Source organism: Thalassophryne amazonica, chromosome 17, assembly GCF_902500255.1.
Source record: "Thalassophryne amazonica chromosome 17, fThaAma1.1, whole genome shotgun sequence".
In the NCBI taxonomy this organism is placed as follows: domain Eukaryota; kingdom Metazoa; phylum Chordata; class Actinopteri; order Batrachoidiformes; family Batrachoididae; genus Thalassophryne; species Thalassophryne amazonica.
The window spans coordinates 28198559-28221081 of record NC_047119.1 but is presented as its reverse complement, the minus strand read 5'-3'; the positions used below and the strand labels follow the sequence as shown (position 1 = coordinate 28221081).

The 22523-nt window shown below is 40.0% G+C and overlaps 1 protein-coding gene across 1 annotated transcript; it reads right to left on the bottom strand.

The window, feature by feature from the left end:
* Positions 1-22: 22 nt before the first annotated feature.
* rab14l (RAB14, member RAS oncogene family, like) lies at positions 23-21936 on the bottom strand. Its single transcript, XM_034192118.1, has 8 exons — positions 21792-21936; positions 16377-16435; positions 13014-13067; positions 11156-11333; positions 7183-7249; positions 2548-2635; positions 2021-2051; positions 23-1935 (listed from the first exon to the last, which is right to left on the bottom strand). The coding sequence occupies exons 2-8, from the start codon at positions 16426-16428 to the stop codon at positions 1758-1760; spliced, it is 648 nt and encodes a 215-aa protein (XP_034048009.1). The 5' UTR covers positions 16429-16435; positions 21792-21936; the 3' UTR covers positions 23-1757.
* Between the last annotated feature and the right edge of the window lie 587 nt (positions 21937-22523).

Sequence of the window (22523 nt, the reverse complement as noted above, 5' to 3'; positions counted from 1 at the left end):
CCTAAAAAGGAACAGACAATACAACAGGTTATGTATAATTTATTTTTTCTGGCTAGAGTATTTGTCAAAATCAAAATGTCAACATTTTAAAATCATGTACACGCAAGAATGCATTTAAATGTTAGCACAGCTCCTTAAAAATTTATACATATGTACTTTTTTGTACTTGTGGACAGATAAGCAGGAAGTGGTTGCTCAGACTGCAAAGAGGCAGAACACTGGGAAAGAGAAAACCACACCAACTCCCCCCCCCACTAAAACATACAAAAATAAGACAGCAATAAGCCCCAACCACATGGAGGCGCTCTAATAAGTTGGGGGGGGGCCTCCATTCAACACTTCACACAAAGAAAATAAAAGCCTGCAGACAATCCTTAGCTTGCACATCATCTCAGTAGGTTCAGTAGTGTTTGAGGGAGGGGGTGTGTTTAGGTATCTGTCCTTTACATACATTAATAGAAACTATGTTACAGAAAATCCCAAGCATGAATTACAGGCATCCCACAAGCACATCAACTGTACAGATCTCAGCAGAGCCAGCAATATTTTTTTAAAGTCCCAAGTAGCGAGGTCATCACTGATCTTTAAGAAGCAACATGTATGTACAGCTGACCAATCGGGATTGCTATAATACAGAAAAGAATCTCAATTTTGGAGTATATCAGGGTGGGGCATGCTGCTTGGTGGTTTATGTCAAGGTGGAGTAATAATTGGCTCGTCAGTGCAGCTCTAAAAGTGTTTAATATCTAAACAGTCCAGATGGAGGTATGAAACCCAAAGGTGGTGGCTTAACTATATGAGAAATATTTGACAATCGTGTTAGCTGTTTCCAAGTAGTTTGACCCCAACCCGGTACTATATTATACTGCCATCCAAAGTTTTTATTGATTGAGGGCGAGGTTAGTCCCAACAAATGCAGCAAAACAATGCAATTCAACAGTAATAAGGCAACAAAAACAAAATGCTGGTAGAGACTCTTGATATATGGAGAGGGGGAGCAGTGCAAAGAAAGTAATTTGAATAAATCGTTCAAGCAACAGGACATACAAAACTTGTTTAAAGTGTCGTTTTTAAGTTAGACAAAAGAAACCCATCCTTTTTACACGCGTAAAGACGAGCTGGGGGGGAAAAAACCCCCCCCAAAAAAACGTATCTTTCCTGTGACCTTTGCGAGAGGCCGGACAAACAACCGCATGTTCCTCGAGTCTGTAACCAGAACATTGGCGTCCTGGCAGCAGAACCACAATTTCAGGTTTGGAACCTGCACACCCACTCAGCTACAAACACTTAAGATCCTCTATTTGTGTGGCTGCATGATGCACTACTTCCTTGCTTTGACTGTTCTGTTCCACATCAGTTAACCACAATGAAGATTTTATGATAAAATGCCGGACAAGTGAACAACTCAGGTGTCAGGAGACAATTTTAGATTTCATATGAGGTGGGGGAAAGAAGAATAATGCAGTGTTATCTGTAAAAGCAAACTGGGGGGGGGGGGGACCCTAAAGTGTCAGTAACCCGTGTGATGGAGGTCTGTGACGCTATGACTGGGGAACATCAACACGACAGTTTACAGAGCAGGAGAGATGAAGTCCGCTCAGATCAGTCGGGCCCGGGTCGATATCCGTCCCTCATTCCTTCCCTCTGCAGCCAGGGAGGGAGGGAGAGGATGGATAGATGCACAGAGGTGGAGGAATGGATGGAGGGGGATGGCTGAGGGAGAAGGAGGGGGAAGACGTTAAAGGTTTGCTTGGTCATTAGCAGCCGCAGCCTTCCCTCTGCGGCTGTGGTTCACTGGTTAGCCGGCCGCCCTGAGGAGCCGAAGGCTTGTGCTGGACTCCCGACTCTGCTGCGTTCAGGTCCAGGCTGCCATCTTGGATGTTCTGGTAGATCTTCTTAGCAGCTTCCAGGAAGGCATCCTCCACATTTTCACCTCTGAACACAGACACGCAAAAGGAGGCGCCATTAGCAACAGAAACAAACAGAAGGGGAGCTTACGGTCCATCTCATGCAGACGTACGTTTTTGCACTGGCTTCCAGAAACAATAAACCTGCAGAAAAGAAGCAAAGAGACAACCAACTAAATATTAGACCTGATGGCAAAGTTTCCACATTTACTTTTTACTGTTAAGAAAACATACAAAAATTAACTTGGTATTTTGTTGAAATTTAAACAACTGAAGAGTTGACATATTTTACAGGACAAAGAATCAACCTGTATTTTGGTGTTTTGAACACTGCGATTTTAATTAGCCTCAATTCATTCTCAGTTATATTTGGTGACCAATTTAAATTACAGGAAATAAGCCATTCCAAAGCTGTTTCCTTCACACTGTACATTACTCTCAGACTTAGACACCCCACCCCAAAAAAAAAAAACAAAAAAATCCAGCACTGCCTGAGGTTAAAATGTAACCTGCAGACCTTATAGATGTGAATAAAAGAATAAATTAATTCTAAATTCCTTCTATTATTTTTCCAAAGTCTCAAACCAATTTCCCTTTTGGCCACTTTCCCATTATTCCCCTCTGTGTCCATGTGCCTCACCATTCTCCTCAGCAAACTGTTTGGCTTCCTCATACGTGACATCCCTCTGGGCCTCCAGGTCTGCTTTGTTTCCTATGAGAATGATCACCTGAGAACAGAGAGAACAGCCACATAATCCCCTGGATGCAAAGTACAGGGATGAGATTGGCAAATTAGATTTTTAGCGGAAAATAAGCCAGGGTCCAGGGGCCGCAGGCCCCGTCGGGTCCAGCGGCAGTCCCCCGAAGCCAAAGCATTTTTGCTGTTATAAAACATGCAAATTGCACTAAAATGATAAAAACTACTATAAATGCCAGGTGTTCATATCTATAATTCAAACTGTAAACCCTTACTAAGACCATCTACTGTACATGTGTATTTTTGTGACCAAAATATTTTTTCATAACTAGACTTACTTGATTTTCAGCATTCTCCACTTTCAGCATGGCACACTTGTCAACAAACATACATGTATATCCTCAAATACATGTACATGTATAATCCAATGTTCTACAACCGCTGGCAAAAATTATGGAATCACCGGCCTCGGAGGATGTTCATTCAGTTGTTTAATTTTGTAGAAAAAAAGCAGATCACAGACATGACACAAAACTAAAGTCATTTCAAATGGCAACTTTCTGGCTTTAAGAAACACTATAAGAAATCAGGAAAAAAAACTTGTGGCAGTCAGTAAAGGTTACTTTTTTAGACCAAGCAGAGGGGAAAAAATATGGACTCACTCAATTCTGAGGAAAAAATTATGGAATCATGAAAAACAAAAGAACGCTCCAACACATCACTAGTATTTTGTTGCACTGCCTCTGGCTTTTATAACAGCTTGCAGTCTCTGAGGAATGGACTTAATGAGTGACAAACAGTACTCTTCATCAATCTGGCTCCAACTTTCTCTGATTGCTGTTGCCAGATCAGCTTTGCAGGTTGGACCCTTGTCATGGACCATTTTCTTCAACTTCCACCAAAGATTTTCAGTTCAGACTATTTGCAGGCCATGACAGTGACCCTATGTGTCTTTTTGCAAGGAATGTTTTCACAGTTTTTGCTCTATGGCAAGATGCATTATCATCTTGAAAAATGATATCATCCCCAAACATCCTTTCAATTGATGGGATAAGAAAAGTGTCCAAAATATCAACGTAAACTTGTGCATTTATTGATGATGTAATGACAGCCATCTCCCCAGTGCCTTTACCTGACATGCAGCCCCATATCATCAATAACTGTGGAAATTTACATGTTCTCTTCAGGCAGTCATCTTTATAAATCTCATTGGAACGGCACCAAACACAAGTTCCAGCATCATCACCTTGCCCAATGCAGATTCGAGATTCATCACTGAATATGACTTTCATCCAGTCATCCACAGTCTAATGCGCAGATCTGATTTGATGCAGGTGTTAGTTTTGGGGATGAAAATTTACAGGGTGATTCCATAATTTATTCCTCAGAATTGAGTGATTCCATATTTTTTTTTCCCTCTGCTTGGTCTAAAAAAGTAACCGTTACTGACTGCCACAATTTTTTTTCTTGATTTCTTATAGTGTTTCTTAAAGCCAGAAAGTTGCCATTTGAAATGACTTTAGTTTTGTGTCATGTCTGTGATCTGCTTTTTTTCTACAAAATTAAACAACTGAATGAACATCCTCCGAGGCCAGTGATTCCATAATTATTGCCAGGGGTTGTATGTCCATTGAACTGTCAGACCATATAAGGTTTATATTTAGTCGATGTGATCTCCACCTATAACACTGTCATCACGTGTATACATGTATATAATATACACACACATACATGTATATATAATTACAATGTTCTAGCACACTACAATAATGTCAAAATATCTGTTTACATAATCCACTGACTGTGTGTGTGTGTGTGTGTGTGTGTGTGTGTGTGTGTGTGTGTGTGTGTGTGTGTGTGTGTGTGTGTGTGACACCGAAGAAAGGGCGGGAGAAACGCATACATAACCTTTGCACTGATTGGTCATAAGCTTTGTAATAACCAATGAAAACGTGTGTAAGTAATAGCTTCGACTGCGCTTCGATACCGTCTCGGTTTTTATGATTTGTTGGAGGGAAAACTACAGAATATTGGAAGTTGAAAGACTACACAGTTACCTCCCTTACACTACATGGTCACTGTGCACCTACTTCATACTGATCACTGATCAGCACAGCGTTACTTCCGCGTTCGGCTGACTGACGGACTGATCGAACTTCCTGCGTCGGCAATAACAAACAAAGACCACTCAGTGTTCTGAATAGACGACAATTTTATTAAACAAAAGGGCCTGTCACAGTGGCGTATTCTATCAGACTCCTTAAAATAAAGTAAAACCACTCTCTCGCGCGCACGCTCTCTCTCTCTCTCTCTCTCTCTCTAATCAGAGCTGCGACTCTTTATAATAAACGCGCACTCGCTACATGTCGGTGCGCTTATCAAACGCCCTGATCGATCAGTCTGATCAAAGCTGAAAAGTGCTGTGACTCTTTATAATAAATGCGCACTCGCTGCATAAAAAAAAAAATAATAATAATAATAATAATGACTGTCAAATCCGCGGAAATCCACGGATCCGCGTAAAAATCTCATCCCTGAAAGTAGAGAAATGTTGGTTTCTCAGAATGGGAAAAAAAAAAAAAAAAAAAAAAAAAAAAAAAAAAGGAGAACCACGCCTTTTTCTGGGACAGGCTCAAAACTTCTCAATCGCCCCTCGTACTTTACAGGTAAAACCGAAGGTAGGACATTTGTTCTTACACAGTTAAACAACTTAGCTGAAAATGAGCATGCTTTCAATGATGGAGATTTGCATTCCACAACCAAAAAAAAAACAAAAACACACAAAAAAAAAAAAAACAGGATAACAAGAGTCATCTTTAGTAGTCACTTTACAGTGACTACAGTGTTAAGGATTAAGACACTTACACGCAGTGTCAAACGCAGTTACGACATCAACTGAAAATCATCACAATGGCTTGGTGGAATTTCACTGAAAAGTTCAAGAAGTTTGTCTACATCAACAAAACCCAAACTTAATGCTGCAGCCAGCTGACACCTAAAAGTCTTCTACTGCCCAATTACACCTTTTAATTATTTAATCAATGCATCAGATGAAAATCAACTTTATTGATGCCTCAGAGCCCACACTTTGGGAATCACTGGGCTGGATTAAAGGTATTTTATTTTCAAGCACTGGATGCCAGCAGTGAGTCCACTGCATTATTTACATTACGGCCACAGGTCAATGCATTGAAAGTAAAATGAGTTTGCCTGCTCTGTAAAGGTGCTTTAAGTGTGTTAACACAGCTGTAATGACATACTGCAATGCGTTAACGTCAAGGTGTGCATTTTCAGTTTCATTGATGAGGTATGTTATATATATAAAAAAACAAACAAAAAAACAAAAAACAAAAGTGAAATGAAATTTCCACCCATGTGCCGAGGTATCTGTCAGGAAATTGAATCAGGGAGTGAGTACACTGTGAGCATATGATTTAGTTTCCTGGGCAACGGATGTGATTAGTCCTGTAAGATAATGAGATTTCTGCATGTAACAGACAGACAGACTCTACTGGAACCTCATCAGCTTGTCAATGAAATATTTGATTTTATTGCAGCTGCGTATAGCTTCTCGTCCCCAGATTTAATTTTTAATCTTGATTAAATGGACCATCAAAATTTGACAGGCAAAACTAAAATTCTAACTCAGAATTGTCATATTGGCTTAAAAAAAGTCAAACTCTGAATGGAACACATAGCTTTGACTTGATGTGGGATTCCTCATTTTTTATTTATTAGATATTAAATTTTTCACAGTGAAATTAAGATTCTGCAGAGTATCAAATTATTCCAGATTATCAAAACTGTTAATTGTGCCGACACTGTGGTGTAATTTTTTTTTTAACAAAGACAGATGACGTGCTAATAAACTTATCATGAAGATATGCAAATGCCAGAAGATGGTGTTGTTGTGTAATACAGATAACAGTCAGATGCTTAGAGGAAAATGTGTACAAAATTTATGTTTTCTCTAAAAAAAAATTATAAGGCCAGAATTTGGATTTAAGGGTATAATTTGAGTAAAGCACTTAATTTTTGAAGAACATGAATATTGGATTACAAACATACTGGTGAAAAATGGTGATAAATTGGGTTTTGAAGGAAGGGTAAATTTCCATGACGCAGGGCCTGATGACCCAGAGATGAACTATCCAGACCTGGTGATTTTCCATGAAGTGGTCTCATCACATCTGCATAAATGATGTCACCAATAATTGTTTTGATTGGTGTAAGAGTTGCTAAACTTGGAAGGTCAATCCACTTTGGGTGGAATAACTGACTCCTAAATTGTATAAAAGTGGCTGTCATCCTTTGCTTTTCAGAGCACTCCTGGTGTTTTCTTTGTTACAGGGACTGTGAAATTGCTTCCTTTTGCCGGCAACATAAAAGCTGTTGCTTTCACATGATTCTGACTTTTTTGGACACCTTTAAAAAGATATTTTAAACACTTGAGCACAGCTAAAACACTTAGACTCTTGTCTGGTGATCAGGGACTTTGTCCTAAATCTGCACGACAACATGTACCTAAAAACTAAGTAAGAGAGCAGAAGTGCACAGCATGAACGTGTGTGTACTTACGGTATTGGGGTTAGTGAGGTTTCTGGCATCAGTCAACCAGCTGCTGAGATGGTTGTATGTGCTTCTCCTGTGGGACAACAGCAGAGGGTCAAAGGTTACCACGACAAAGTCGAAACATGCAAATGTTGAACAAATCAGCAGCTGGCTCATAGCACTGCTTGTGTACACTGGATGTTTGACCATGTTTGTCCCAAAGTGACTTTTACTTCCTGATGGCGCTCACCAGCACACTGATCAAATTTTCACAACAAGGAGGCTCAAAATCACAAGGATGGTCCCCATGTTCATTACAGTCTGACAAAGCAGGACTGTCTTCTACAGTTTTATGAATGAGACAAGCGAAAATGGCCAATCAGGCATACAAGTGAAGCTGTGCATGTGACATGCACAGTGTAGCTTCTAATCTGGACCTGAGCCCACTACATCTATTAAACATATCTTGGATGTGGTAAAATAAAATAAACCCCACACTAACAGCATTTAATAAACAAGAGTCAAGAGGATGACATATCTCCTCCAGTCCCCACAAATCAGTAGGGATGGGTATCGAGAACCGATGTCGCAGACTGAACGGTCCGCCCCTAAAAATTGGTCCGCCCTGACTCAACTGCACATCATTTCGAAGTTCTGAGAGAGTCTCTTCACCCAAAGCGATCAAATAGATTAACTGGATTATTAACCATAAGATAAAACCTCTTAAATCATTCTAAGGTCAGTTTTAAGCAGAAACGAGGCAAAACTTGACGCTTTGAAATGACAGACGCGCAGCAAACGCATCAGCAAGCAGCTCATGTAGCTGCTGCGCTCTGATTGCTTCATCAGTCTTATGATGAAATAATGCTGAATTTATGTGGAAATGATTGTTGAACAAAAGCTTCATATATCTGTCGCTGAGATAGATGATTACTGCAATGCAGTTGGAAGCAGAAATGAGGTGTTAATCCGTGAACCGCAGCTAATGACGCATGCGCAGTGAAGGCAAGGCGGACCGTTCGGTCTGCGACACCGGTTCTTTTCAAGAATCGTTAAATGATTTGATCCACCGACATCAATAGTCTTTTTGCTTAACGATTCCCATATCGGTCCTTCAGAGCGGCCGTTGTTTTTGAGGGCGTTTGTCGGGAAAATGATCATTTCTCTACGTTGATTGCAGACCCTGCAGCAGGTCTGTAATCATCCACTTCTGAAGCACGACTACATGAAGCTTGAACCAACGAAGCAGTGCTCTGATTCACTGCTTTTCAGAAGTAGCAAGTCCGCTTCTTATAACCCCTCTCAAAGCCATTTAAAGATGTCAATCAGGAGTAACTTTTGTGCAGATTAAAGTCACTAACTGGGACTCCTGTCTTGTGGGCAAGAAACAAGAATCGTCCTCTGCTCCGTTCGCACGGCTCCAAATGCTGCGCTGCTCTCTGCCGAGTCAAGTTAGAGTCCGGTCAGAATTAATAACTTCAAAGCGAATCATCGTTTTAAATCAAATGACACCTCTTTCCAAATGTTGTAATACAAACTACAATTGACCAAAACTTTTTTCCTCCTAAAATGAGTCATCCTGCATTCTTTATGAATTACAGATTTTTTTTTTTTTTTTTTTTTTTTTTTTTTTTACCTGCAGCGCAGCTGGCTGAGCTCAGCTCAGATGTATGGAGTTAGATTTGTGCCATTAATGTCTGAAAGGAAATGCTTTTGAGAAAAACTACAGATTATGTTTATTTCTATTTATGTCCAGAGATCAGGAATCCAATGACCAATTTCATATTTATTTACTTTAACAATAAAATGTTGACACAGAAAACCAGTAAAGCAGTACAAAGAAAATTCACAAGAGGTATTGATAAAAGAATCGATAAGGAATTGGATCAATAATGGCAACGATAAAATCTTATCAATACAAATCCCTACAAATCAGTAATATAAAATTTCGGGGGAATCACCCAAGTACACCCTTATGCCAAATATAAATGAAATTGGTCAACTGGTTCTTGAGATATCGCGCTAACAAGCAAAAACAGACAGACGGACAAACCTGCTGATTGCTACATCCCCTGTATTTTATACTGGGAGTAATGATTACAGAAATGTTCAAATTCACATACAGCCAGTCATTTATGCATTTACCTATTTCCATTTCCTGTACTACAACATCACATTTTCAGGTACCACTTTGGCTCAGGACGTCAGACATGTTATTAACCAAAAGGTGATCGGATTGATCCCAGGTCACTCTTGTCTATGTGTTGAAGTGTCCTTGAGCAAGACATAAAACCAAGACTTGATTGTGTCCAGGTCAGTGCCTGGCTTAGGCATTTGAATGTACTGTAATTATGAATCACTTTAGATAAAAATATCAAAACAGAAATGTGGTTTCACCTCTTCTACTATACCTTTCCTCATACAATTAATTTATTTATATTGTGCCAAATCATTTAAACTGCATTAAAACTGTTACTAGTCTACATTTGTGTAGGAGTTGAACAGTTTCAGTTCCTGAGACATAAAATCATATCCGGTTTTCCAGCAGAGTTGTGTTTGTGTGACCCTAGATTACTTAATTGGAGATGGATGGTAACTTGATAAACACTCCACATGTTGAACTGTGCTCATTTAGGAGACCCCCGAGAGCATCCAGCAGTACAAGGTCACAATCTGTGTGTTTATTTAGGACGGGGCTGATGGTGGACTGTTCGGTTACAGGACCAGACTCTTGTCTCCATCTTCCTCTCACTTATTGCACTTTATAATTATCAGGGGTGTAACAGAATACTGCAATACAAAATCCTGTAACATGAAGATGTTAAATATTTAGCAATTAGTACATTTTTGACAAGAAATAAAATGGAAACCATCTCAATAAGGCAATCTAGTACTCGCCCGCATTATGGTCTGTAAACTGGGTGGGACAAAGCTGAGTAAAAGTAAGTCCCTTTGTTTTGTCCAATGTGAGCGAAAATCCATTGTACAAAATCCGTTATATATGGTGTTTATTACATGGAAAACCATACAAAAGCATTGGGGCTTCTGCTTCTGTCCAGTGAGTGTGAATATCCGGTTTATACAAAGACGGTTTCAGTGAGTTTTACTGTATCTTTTTCAAATCTCAGTGCTGTAGTAAAACCAGAGAGATTTCACTGATGTGTGATGTGGGTTTGGTTGCACTACAAGATATAAATGTGACGCTAGTGAGTTTTTAATCAAAGCATTTCCTTTCATCGTGGTAATTTGTTAACAGTCCCAGAGCTCCTGTCTTGCAGCTGACTGCATGTCAAGATCAATGTAATTCATAAAAAAAAAGAAGGATGTTTCATGGGGGGGGGGGGGGGGGATATAACAGTTTTTGTCTGTTGTCTACATTACAATGTTTTGAAAGAGGTGTCATTTGATTTAAAGTGGCGATTCACTTTGAAGTTGATTTCGGAATCTTTTAATATCTTTCCATCTTTACTTGGCAGAGAGCCGCAGGAGAAACGATGTTTAATCAGTGAGTCCCACAAGAACACACGGAGGATATTATTATTTTTCCTTTAATGGTCCAGTCCACACAGAGAACCTTTGTGCGCTGCCCCATGAAAAAGGCACCTTAATGAGGAATGAATGAACACTGTCCGGTGTGAAATGGAGGACAATTCTCATTTCTTGCCTGCAACAATAGATGAGTCCCGGTTAGTAACTTTAATCAGCAGAAAGGTGAGTCACGATTGACATCTTTAAATGACTTTGATGAAGGTCGATGAATAAATTGTGGACCTGCTGCTTATGAATCAGAAGCAGCGGATCCATAATCAACATAGAGGAATCATTTTCTCGCTACAAACCCTCGAAAACGTCACGGCCCAATTGCAGCGTACTTTTTTCAGGCAGCAGCGTAATGACTGTTACTCTGTTATAACGTTAGCGAGATCTATGAAGTATACAGAAAGTATAGATGTGAAGCAGAGACCATATGCTTATCGTGTGTTTCACAGGATTCAGGTACCTGGTGATATCATAGACCATGAGGGCGCCTGCAGCTCCACGATAGTAGGAGCGGGTGACGGCCCTGAAGCGTTCTTGTCCCGCTGTGTCCCAAATCTGCAGCTTGATCTTCTGACCGCTGACCTCAATTATCCTTGTGCCAAACTCCACACCAATTGTATGGGGGCAGTCTGCCATGACTGAGGAAAGATGTGAGGCTACTGCGAATTCTGATTTTTCAGCCCTTTCCAAAACATACAATAATGTCGAGTGCATTGCTTCACTTTATAAAGCCCTGGTGTGTTTAGAGGAAAATCATCATGATGCTTTATTTGTTCATCACTTGCTGCCAACAAGCATTTTCACAGCAAATCTGCTTTAAATTTAAGCTACATTTCACCATTCAGCTGCCTCTAACTCTTTTGGATGGAGTGCAGTTCTTCCACTTCAGCATTCGATCAATTCTCAACCACTGTAAATGCTAAATATATTCTTAACGGCTGGTTGATACTTTTCAGACTCATACTTGTCTCTTGTGGGGGGAAAGTTGAACAGATTTCACTGTAATCAAGATAATTTTACTGAACAATCGCAATTACTTATAAAACTGATTACTGAAGATAAAACTGCAAAATTTCTCCAATCATAGCCACAGAAGTCTGTAACTCCAGAGGTGTGAGTATCTTAGTGACTTTCCGAACCTCTCTTTCTTGTACAGAACTGTGTATTCCAGACAGATTTAAAACACGTAAATTTATTCTGTTTCCACTTCTCAATGATTGATATAAATCCATTTCCTAACTTCTCTCAAGAAAACTGGCTGTAAAAGTAATTTAATCCTCATATTTAGAATTATGCAAAACTGTCCAATTCCTTACAGCCTCTAAAACTGGAAGGATTGTGTATAAAAATGGCTACTAATGGCCTTAGAAGTTGATGGGAAAATTTTGTTAAATGTGAATTAAAGCTGAACGTCTACATCACAGTTGATAGCGATGTACAGAGCAAAATGACAAATTATTTAATCCATCCATCCATTTTCTATACCGGCTTACTCCACTTAAGGGCAAATTATTCATAAAATATATAAATATATAAATAACTGTCACTGTCGTAAATACTTACGGGCCACCAAACTGCAGGCTACTCTGTCCTTTCATACATGACACCTCAGTCAAAAAGCACATTGCTGAAAAGGGGCTCCAGTTCTAATTAGTTGGGTGCTTACGGTCTTTCTTGTGTTGAAAAGTGTGCATCAGTTATGTAAATTTAATGTACTGCATGTTACTGTTGTGGCCACTTTAAGATTAAAGTTTAATCATATTTATACTTTAAATTGAAAAATATTAGTGTGACTGCTGCTGAATTCAGTTTTTTTTACTCCAACCTGTGTAAATTTAATCAGCTTTATCTTCTAACAATCTTGTAACATAATGAACATTTGCATGTAAAAATCTGTTTGAAAATCTGATGCAGGTGCAACAATCAGTCCATGGATCTTGCATATTCACAATTCTTCTGACTAACAACAACAACAACCAGAGAGCAGCAAACTTCTTCAAAGCCATAATTCAAGTCATTTTCTAAATCAGCCCCACTGGGTGTCTGTGTGTGTGTAGGATGTGATCAGAGATGGGTGACTGAGGAATACAGCATCTGACTTGTTAATAGTAGCACTAAACAGAGCTGAATGGCAATGAAGGCTCCATCTGAGTCAAAGAGTCTCGCTGTTCAGCTCGCACTTGACTTTATGCAACCAATATCCGCTAGTGCAGCATGAAATCTACAGCAATTAAAAGCACTTCAGTTGAACCTGGCAACCAAAAAGTCACTGAAGCACATGCATGAAAAAGAAGGAAAAAGATCAGGGGAACACTTACATTTCTTTTCTGTAAATTGGTGAAGCAAACATGACTTCCCTACACCCATGTCCCCTGCAAGAAGAGTGCATGAGAAATCCAGGTCAACCAAGAACATAACTATTAGAGAAAAAAAGTCCAGTGTTTGGTAGGGGTATCACAATACATGTATTTGTACTGAAAGGTGTGGTAGCATGCAACTGTTCAGCTCACAAAGCTGCAAGCAGAATACAACCCCTGGCAAAAATTATGGAATCACCGGCCTTGGAGGATGGTCATTCAGTTGTTTAATTTTGTAGAAAAAAAGCAGATCACAGACATGACACAAAACTAAAGTCATTTCAAATGGCAACTTCTGGCTTTAAGAAACACTGTAAGAAATCAGGAAAAAAAAAAAAATTGTGGCAGTCAGTAACGGTTACTTTTTTATACCAAGCAGAGGGAAAAAAAAATATGGAATCACTCAATTCTGAGGAATAAATTATGGAATCACCCTGTAAATTTTCATCCCCAAAACTAACACCTGCATCATATCAGATCTGCTCGTTAGTCTGCATCTAAAAAGGAGTGATCACACCTTGGAGAGCTGTTGCACCAAGTGGACTGACATGAATCATGGCTCCAACACGAGAGATGTCAATTGAAACAAAGGAGAGGATTATCAAACTCTTAAAAGAGGGTAAATCATCACGCAATGTTGCAAAAGATGTTGGTTGTTCAGTCAGCTGTGTCTAAACTCTGGACCAAATACAAACAACATGGGAAGGTTGTTAAAGGCAAACATACTGGTAGACCAAGGAAGACATCAAAGCATCAAGACAGAAAACTTAAAGCAATATGTCTCAAAAATCGAAAATGCACAACAAAACAAATGAGGAACGAATGGGAGGAAACTGGAGTCAACGTCTGTGACCGAACTGTAAGAAACTGCCTAAAGGAAATAGGATTTACATACAGAAAAGCTAAACGAAAGCCCTCATTAACACCTAAACAGAAAAAACAAGGTTACAATGGGCTAAGGAAAAGCAATCATGGACTGTGGATGACTGGATGAAAGTCATATTCAGTGATGAACATCGAATCTGCATTGGGCAGTGTGATGATGCTGGAACGTTTGTTTGGTGCTGTTCCAATGAGATTTACAAAGATGACTGCCTGAAGAGAACATGTAAATTTCCACAGTCATTGATGATATGGGGCTGCATGTCAGGTAAAGGCACTGGGGAGATGGCTGTCATTACATCATCAATAAATGCACAAGTTTACCTTGATATTTTGGACACTTTTCTTATCCCATCAATTGAAAGGATGTTTGGGGATGATGAAATCATTTTTCAAGATGATAATGCATCTTGCCATAGAGCAAAAACTGTGAAAACATTCCTTGCAAAAAGACACATAGGGTCAATGTCATGGCCTGCAAATAGTCCGGATCTTAATCCAATTGAAAATCTTTGGTGGAAGTTGAAGAAAATGGTCCATGACAAGGCTCCAACCTGCAAAGCTGATCTGGCAACAGCAATCAGAGAAAGTTGGAGCCAGATTGATGAAGAGTACTGTTTGTCACTCATTAAGTCCATGCCTCAGAGACTGCAAGCTGTTATAAAAGCCAGAGGTGGTGCAACAAAATACTAGTGATGTGTTGGAGCGTTCTTTTGTTTTTCATGATTCCATAATTTTTTCCTCAGAATTGAGTGAGTCCATATTTTTCCCTCTGCTTGGTCTAAAAAAGTAACTGTTACTGACTGCCAAAATTTTTTTTTCCTGATTTCTTACAGTGTTTCTTAAAGCCAGAAAGTTGCTATTTGAAATGACTTTAGTTTTGTGTCATGTCTGTGATCTGCTTTTTTTCTACAAAATTAAACAACTGAATGAACATCCTCCGAGGCCGGTGATTCCATAATTTTTGCCAGCGGTTGTACATGGTACCAATCTGCACAGTAAGATAGACACATGCGTATGTGTTTCAATAAGTCAGTCATCTCATGTCCACAGACCATGTGTCATTCTAGTTTCATGCTCTGTGCAGGAGGTGTGGCCAGACCCTGAGGAAACAGCGAGTTGGGCAGTTAAAGCGAGTGAACAGATTATTCCAATCAGAAACTCTGGGACCATAAATTGAATGGGTTAATTTACCTTTTTCTTCCAAAATATGAACCTAAAAGTGAAATTGTACTGATAAGTGTTTGTGTTGAATCTCTGTCCCAGGATGAGATCAGTACGCATTTGAGTTTACACAGAAAATACCACCAACTTATAAATTGGTGTTATATAAATTAGTGTAAAATTTCACGGATAAGAGGGCCACTGAATAACGACACTGTGTACAATAATTTCAAATCTTTTCAGAATTAGGTTTCATGGTATCCCGTCATTTGAGCAAAGTAACACAAATTTAAAATGCCCAAAATATTGAAGGGAGTATGGCTCCACGTTGCACAACAAACAAACAAAAAAAAAACCAACACGCTGCACAGCAAATTAACGTTAACACGAATGACATGAGATGCAAATCCAATTCATAAATGTTTAATAAAAAAAAAATGAAAGTTTACATTTACACTTCTCACAGTGCTGTCTCACAGTGCTAATGTGTCGGACGGCAGCTCTGTGCCATCGAGGTTAAAGCCCCTGTACCAAACCGTGATGTCTAAACACGCATATGAACTGAACCATGACTTCTGTGTACTGTGACACCCCTAGTGTATAGAAGTTTACAGTGTTGTGTTCATGCAACACAATGAATTTATAGTTTTCACTCCTAAAGATGATGTCATTACATGTAAAATAAAACATTTCAACATTGCTCATAACGGCATGTCTGTTTAGTGTAGAATAGGCTAAGAAATAAATATTTTTTGAAATACTGTATGTGCTTATGGGAGATCAACAACACACACCCTGCAGATCGAAACTAGCCAAGAGCTGTTAGCTCTAAAGCAGGGTGTTCTATGTTTGGCAGCAAAAAAAGATAAACAAGCCTGAAGCTATGAGTGTGTATGCATGTGCTTAACTGTAGATGTATGCACAGGAAGATACAGCAAAATGTTTACACAACTTTTATATCAGTAAGCTAGAACACAATTCTCATGAATTTGTTGCAGGTTAGCTGTGTATGACAAATTGGCAGGTGGAACAGACTAGCATTAAACTACTAGCAGTCATTTGTTTTAGAATCTAACAGCCAAGTTGTTATGATGATTGATTATAGAAAACTTTCACATTACTAGTGTTATTCAGTATTAAAAATGTGCTTTTCCTTTGGAACATGCAGCCTTAATAGTGATCTGCAAGCTTGTCCAACTAAATAGTGACCCACTTCCAGTAAACACAGATCTAGTCATGAGCCCAAACACTCTGGTCATTGTCACAGTGTTCACTTACCAATTATAATGTATTTAAAAATGTAGGAGTAGTTGTACGGTGCAGTGGCCATTGTGGCTCTGAAAGACAGAACAGAGATTATTAGATATGTGAAAAACCAAAAGAAATTTTTTACTGTTCTTACTTCAATGATTAAACCTATCCATGTGACAGTTTCTTTTTCCTTTATTTTTGTGTTTCCTTTAAAACAAGAGATGACAGTCTACACTTAAATACACCATATGTAAAAACACCTCCTGCCCCACAGTTTGTAATTTGAAATACAGCACACCTGTCTGCTGGCCACAAATGCTTCTATGGGGCTGAAATGATGACTTTCTTAAGCAAAACAAACAAAGACAAGTTTCACACTTTGTTCAGTGTGTGGAATTAATTCACACCAGAGTAGCAAGTGCGCCTATTGTATCCACTGGTATGCGTTTGCTGCCGACCTGCTAAAGAGGTACTAGAAGAAGACCCCCTTTGAAGAACTCATAATTCTATGATCCATCCATCTACCTGCATGTTTAACATGCACACCAAACAGTGAACAAAATATGGCTAATATACATCAAGTTGACGGGCTAATGTTAGCATTGTAAATGACCAGTTTTTGTGTGAGCGAAAGGTAAAGCAGTCGGAGCCGGAGCTGACCTGATTTCAGGTCAGCTCCCCAGTCCCCAGCCCTGTCTCTTTTCAGAGGACATGGCAACAAGCTAAATTTTATGAATCTCTATTATTAGACCATAGTTTTGTACAATTAATCATTAAAATCTGTAGAATACTTCATTGTGATAACGAATTAACTATCACAGACCACTATCAGTATTATCAGGTCACCAAGAGGGACTGAATCGAGACCCAGTTCCAAATTATTTGATTCATCAGAATCATATGCCTCAGACAATTTCTTTTTAATTAATCCCAGCATGTTTTTACCCCAGTTCCATGTTGCTTTTTTTATTATGCTGCACTGAAATGCTGACATTCATTCATTCATCTTCTACCACTTAGTCCAATTAAGGGTCGCAGAGGGCTGGAGCCTATCCCAGCAGTCATACAGCGTGAGGCGGGGTACACCCAGGACAAGACGCCAGTCTATCGCAGGACCACAAATAGACAAACACAGACACACCCACACACACACCTACGGACAATGTTAAAGATTCCAATCCACCTAACCCGCATGTCTTTGGATGTGGGAGGAAACCGGAGCACCCGGAGGAAACCCATGCAAACACGGGGAGAACATGCAAATTCCACACAGAAAGGCCACAGGAATTGAACCCATGACCTTCTCCCTGTGAGGCAACAGTGCTAACCACTAAGCCACCGTGCCGCCCTGAAATGCTGACATACATTTCAGAATTCAGTAATACCTCCGTCACACATAGCCGGAATCACGTAGAATGGCGTCAGACTTATGAATCAGCGCAGATCTGAAAAGTGTCGGATTTCAGTTCCAAAACGTTCTGACAGCCATCTGCGGAAGTCCACACAGTTGGTCAAAATCAGCCGCCGGCCCCGAGTGTGATGCACATGTTCAAAATTTTCCAGGCGCGGCCGAGATGGGACACCTATCCGACGGCGGTCTGAACGCCATCTGACCACAATTTACATATTCCGAAGGCGGCATAAACAGGATCCGAAATGATCTGAGCACGTATGAGGGACCCTAAAGATGGATTGGGCATGGCAAAGCCTGCTGGCATAAACTGCACATGCCACTCATAATGTCCACCTCCAGTGCCCCCCTCCCAGGGGTGCAAAGGAACTGTTGATCCTTGATATGTATGTGGCTTGCAGCCATCCATGTGCAGACGATGTGAACACAGGGCGAACAAACCAAAAGCACCGTGTTCACTGCGGGTCAATGTATTCCTCCCTATGGGTGACATAAATGTGAAATATTGTGCCCATCAGATCTGCAACACCACAGCGGCTGGCGAGCAGTTGCGCACGCTGTCACACCTCACATCAGAGGCTCACAGCTGAACAGATCTCACTGCTGTAATAAACAAATTATTGCTTGATCACATTTAATTCTGTCAAACATATGACGTGGAACTGTTTCGCCATGACAACATATGAAACCTGAATCTCCACCTCCGCAGTGCGCCATGACCACATAGCCTGTGGTGGAATGCTAGAAACAACGATGTCAAACATAAATCCCATGGGATAATCCAACCAGAAATCACGATACGGAATTGCGTCGTTGGGGGGTTGAAAATACAGTTTGCTGCCACGATTATAGTGGGAAAGCTCTCTGCAAATTTGTTTAAGCAAAGTTGTCCTTTGACTGTCAGCAAAGGTTTGCTGCATGTGTGTGGACACGCAGCGAAGTTTAGCTGGCAGTAAAACTGACAGCTGAGCACATGCATGTGTACACATGCGTAGCGGCTTATTATGAAAACACACACACACACACACACACACACACACACACACACACACACACACACACACACACACACACACACACAGAGCGGTCATTTCCTCATGTCAGCACTTTTATGCACACACTGCATGGATGGACACATATGGCGCAAGTCTGGTCCAAACGTTGGTTGTTCTTTGATGTCCAATACAGGTCCTGTGCAAAGGGAGGAACACAGCTCTCTGGTCTGTGTTTGCCATCCAGAAATTTGTAGATCGGGCAGTCTGCAGTGCCTTTTATGGCCATCTGACAGCAGTCTGTGTCATCTACATACATTTTGGATGAGATCTGACAGGTGTGGATGAGGCAGTCTGTCTGCGTTCTGACAGAGCTGGCCATACCTCTTTTCCTCCCGACTGCGATGGATTATGGCAATATTTGCTGTGTCGGGCATGGCTCTGGCACATGCTTGCTGTGTGTGACGGGAGCTTTAGACTGACATTTCTTCTCACATGTTTCAGCAGACTGACACTTCTGCAATTATTATGGCAATGTCCACATCCTGCAGTTAAAGAACTTCCTGAAAACTCAAATCACTGTTCTACATTATATCTTAGTGGCAGTGGTAAGATAAGAAGGTATGCTGTTATCCCAGCAGTTTAGTTGGCATGCTTGAATGGGTCAGATAAATGCCAACATGGCAAAAAGATTGCAAATAATGCATTAACAGAATCAAAGAAGAGGCAACAAAAATTAAGTGAATCCTAAAAAAAGAAGAGAGAAGTAACTACAGTTAACACTGGATGGCATTTATTTCTGTCACTTAAGTGAAGTCTTAAAAACTTTTCTTTACCAAATACTCAGGGGTGTGATATATTGACAAATATTCACATTGGACTGTAAGCCTGTCTGAAATGTGCACAAAAACAAAAAAAAAAAAGAAAGAAAGAAAGAAAAAAAAAGAGTAATGAATTGGCCTGCCCCAGCATTTATCCTCTCCCCGGTCAAAATGAACATGTATGGAGGAGAAAAAAAAAATAAAAAATCTTGCTGATATAATACATCATATGAAACATAATCCATTACACTACTCGCATCACAGTAAAATCCCAGTGTTTGGAGAGCTTTATTCTAGGCTGCCTCTGGTCACATGATACTCACATGATGGAATCACTTGCTCCAACATGAGAGATTTAATTATTGTGGAAGATAAACAGTAAAAGAAATAGAACATGATTTAGTGATGATACTGAAGTCCACTTTCTGTAAGGAGAAATAATTCCAATGAAGAAGCCCACAAAATGTGACTAAAGTGCTGTCTCTGCACTTCTCAGTTGCTTCCCAGTACTGATTCTTCCTCCACAAAAATGCCATCTTCACCTTTCCTTCCATAACAGTCACATGAGCTATAGCAGAAAAGATGTCAACTTTTCAGTTAGCCAAATCAGGAAATGACACATACACAGACGTTTTCCACACTGTTCCTGCAAGGCATAAAACAATGTAAGATGAAACAACACTGACAGAACAAGTAGGAGTAAATCCTGTACAGGTTATGAGGTCTTCCATGGTGTCTGTGTTTATCCCCAAATACTGCAGCATGTAGCAAACGAGAGTCTAGGACTCCTTCTGGATGGGATGCCAGTTCATCATAAGTTACATCCCTGGCCAAGGCCATTTTCAGCTGTCTGAACAATGCAGATAAATTGTCTTGTCCAAGGACAGACAGGTAGCCCAAATCACAAACCTGGAATCATACCCTAGTCTATATAATGGCAGTCCATCTTCTATCTCACAGAGCCACCAGCGCGGGCGGCATACTGTCATAGTAAACACATAATAAATTGACTATTTGTGACATATACAGAACACGTTTTTTTTTAAAAACTACTAGACAGCAAATCGAAACTTAATGTTATGTCTGCCCAAACAGACAAATATATAAAAACACTAAACACAAACAGCAACATATTTTTTTTTACCAAACCTAAATACCAAAAGCAATGACAAATTTATAATAATGTACTTGATAGTCCAACCATATGTAACTTAGATTATGTTTATATGGATGTCACACACACAATGGCTATTGTAAGAGCACTCACATCGGCAACAACAAAAGCTGTAATAACAATAATAATAATAATATAATAATAATATAATGACACACAACTCCTCTCCTCTTTTTGTTTGTTGCCTTTTGATTACTGCTGTTTTGGCCAGCTACCATTCTGATCAAGAAACTGGTTAAACTTTTCTGCAAGAAAACAGACTTAAAAGAGCCGATCAAAATGCAACCGAAGTGAAAATCGGGTGTTAAACTAAAGTTGTTGCTGCTGTGCTGTGTTTCTGTCTCCTAGCATGGGACAGCGGCTAGCTTATGTTAGCTTAAGAACCGGCAAAGTGACAGCGTAAGTTAATAACTTAGTGACTAAGTGACACTACCCAGCGGAATGTGGAAATAAAACCTCAAATCCCTTTGGTTAATTCCCGGAATTAGCCTGACTGATAGCCCCAGCCACAAATGTGCAGCATTGACAGTGCTAATGCTAACTTAGCATTAGCAGCTACCTCTACCATAACGCTTGTCCCTTCTCAGGAATAACATAAGCATTTCGGTTATCACGCCGACAAGTCCTTCGGTGTACGTTAAATTGCCTAACTGTATTAACCTATTTTCTTTTTTAATTGTAATGTAACGCCACAGCTCTCGGTAGCATGCTACTTTGGAAGCTAGCATAGAAGGCTGGCTTGCAATCGATATCGGAGCTTGTCAACACTCATTTACTCATTGGCCAACATCCACCATCACATCTATGCCGTGTGTCCTAAAAGCGTTAAATGTATAAATGTATTTCTCGTATTCCTGAGCGGTCATAAGTAACGCCTACCTGGTGTTTAACAATCTGGGAAACAGGCTAGCATCGTTAGCTTGCGGACTCCTAGCAAACACTGACAACCTAAACACGTCCGTGAGGACTACCTGTAAAACTGAATTTAATAATATGAGAACCTGCGCTGCACTATTCCCTCCCTAACTTTGTTTTTATTCTTACCAGGAATGAAGTGCTTTGAGCTTTGTGTGGCTGAGCTGTTCACAGGAGGTGTTGGCCAGGTTAGCCTGCTACGTGAACTCTCTATATCCAAGATGGCTGCCGGCTGCACAGGGTTTCCTCCGCTCGACACAATGGGCTTCTGGGACAAAGACCATCATTATCGCCATCATCTGCGGGGCAACCTCACCTGCACAGGTGCGTCCATGCGCACTGTACTGCTGCCCACCATGTGGTTTCAAAATCAAAGTTTGGTTTAACATTAAAATCCTGCTTTGAGTTGTTTTACCTGAATTCTAATCCAATTACATTTTTTTCGTAAATCTGATTGGTTAATCGTGTTGTGTGACATTTCAGACCATGAAATATCACGTAAATGGTGGCAAAATATTAAAACCGTTTCACATTTAATGTACTAGTCCGCGCCCTGACCCCGCTATGCAGATGTAAATAATTGCGCTTAAAGGTGGGCAGATCGATCCTAATATCATTAATATCAATACCAATGCTGGTATTGATATTGAACGATCGTCATGTAAAAAGATCGATACTCAAGCTTTTTTCTCTCCCGCACGCAGATTCATCAAAGTCTACTCTCTGTCTGTAAGAGCAGTGCTGCACTGTGTTACACAACATGGAGCAGCGCACCCTTGTATTGTGGTTTGTCAACCCTCTACCTCAGGAACTTTTGTTTTAAGTTGTGTTGAGTGATATTTTTTAAACAAAAATGTTGAT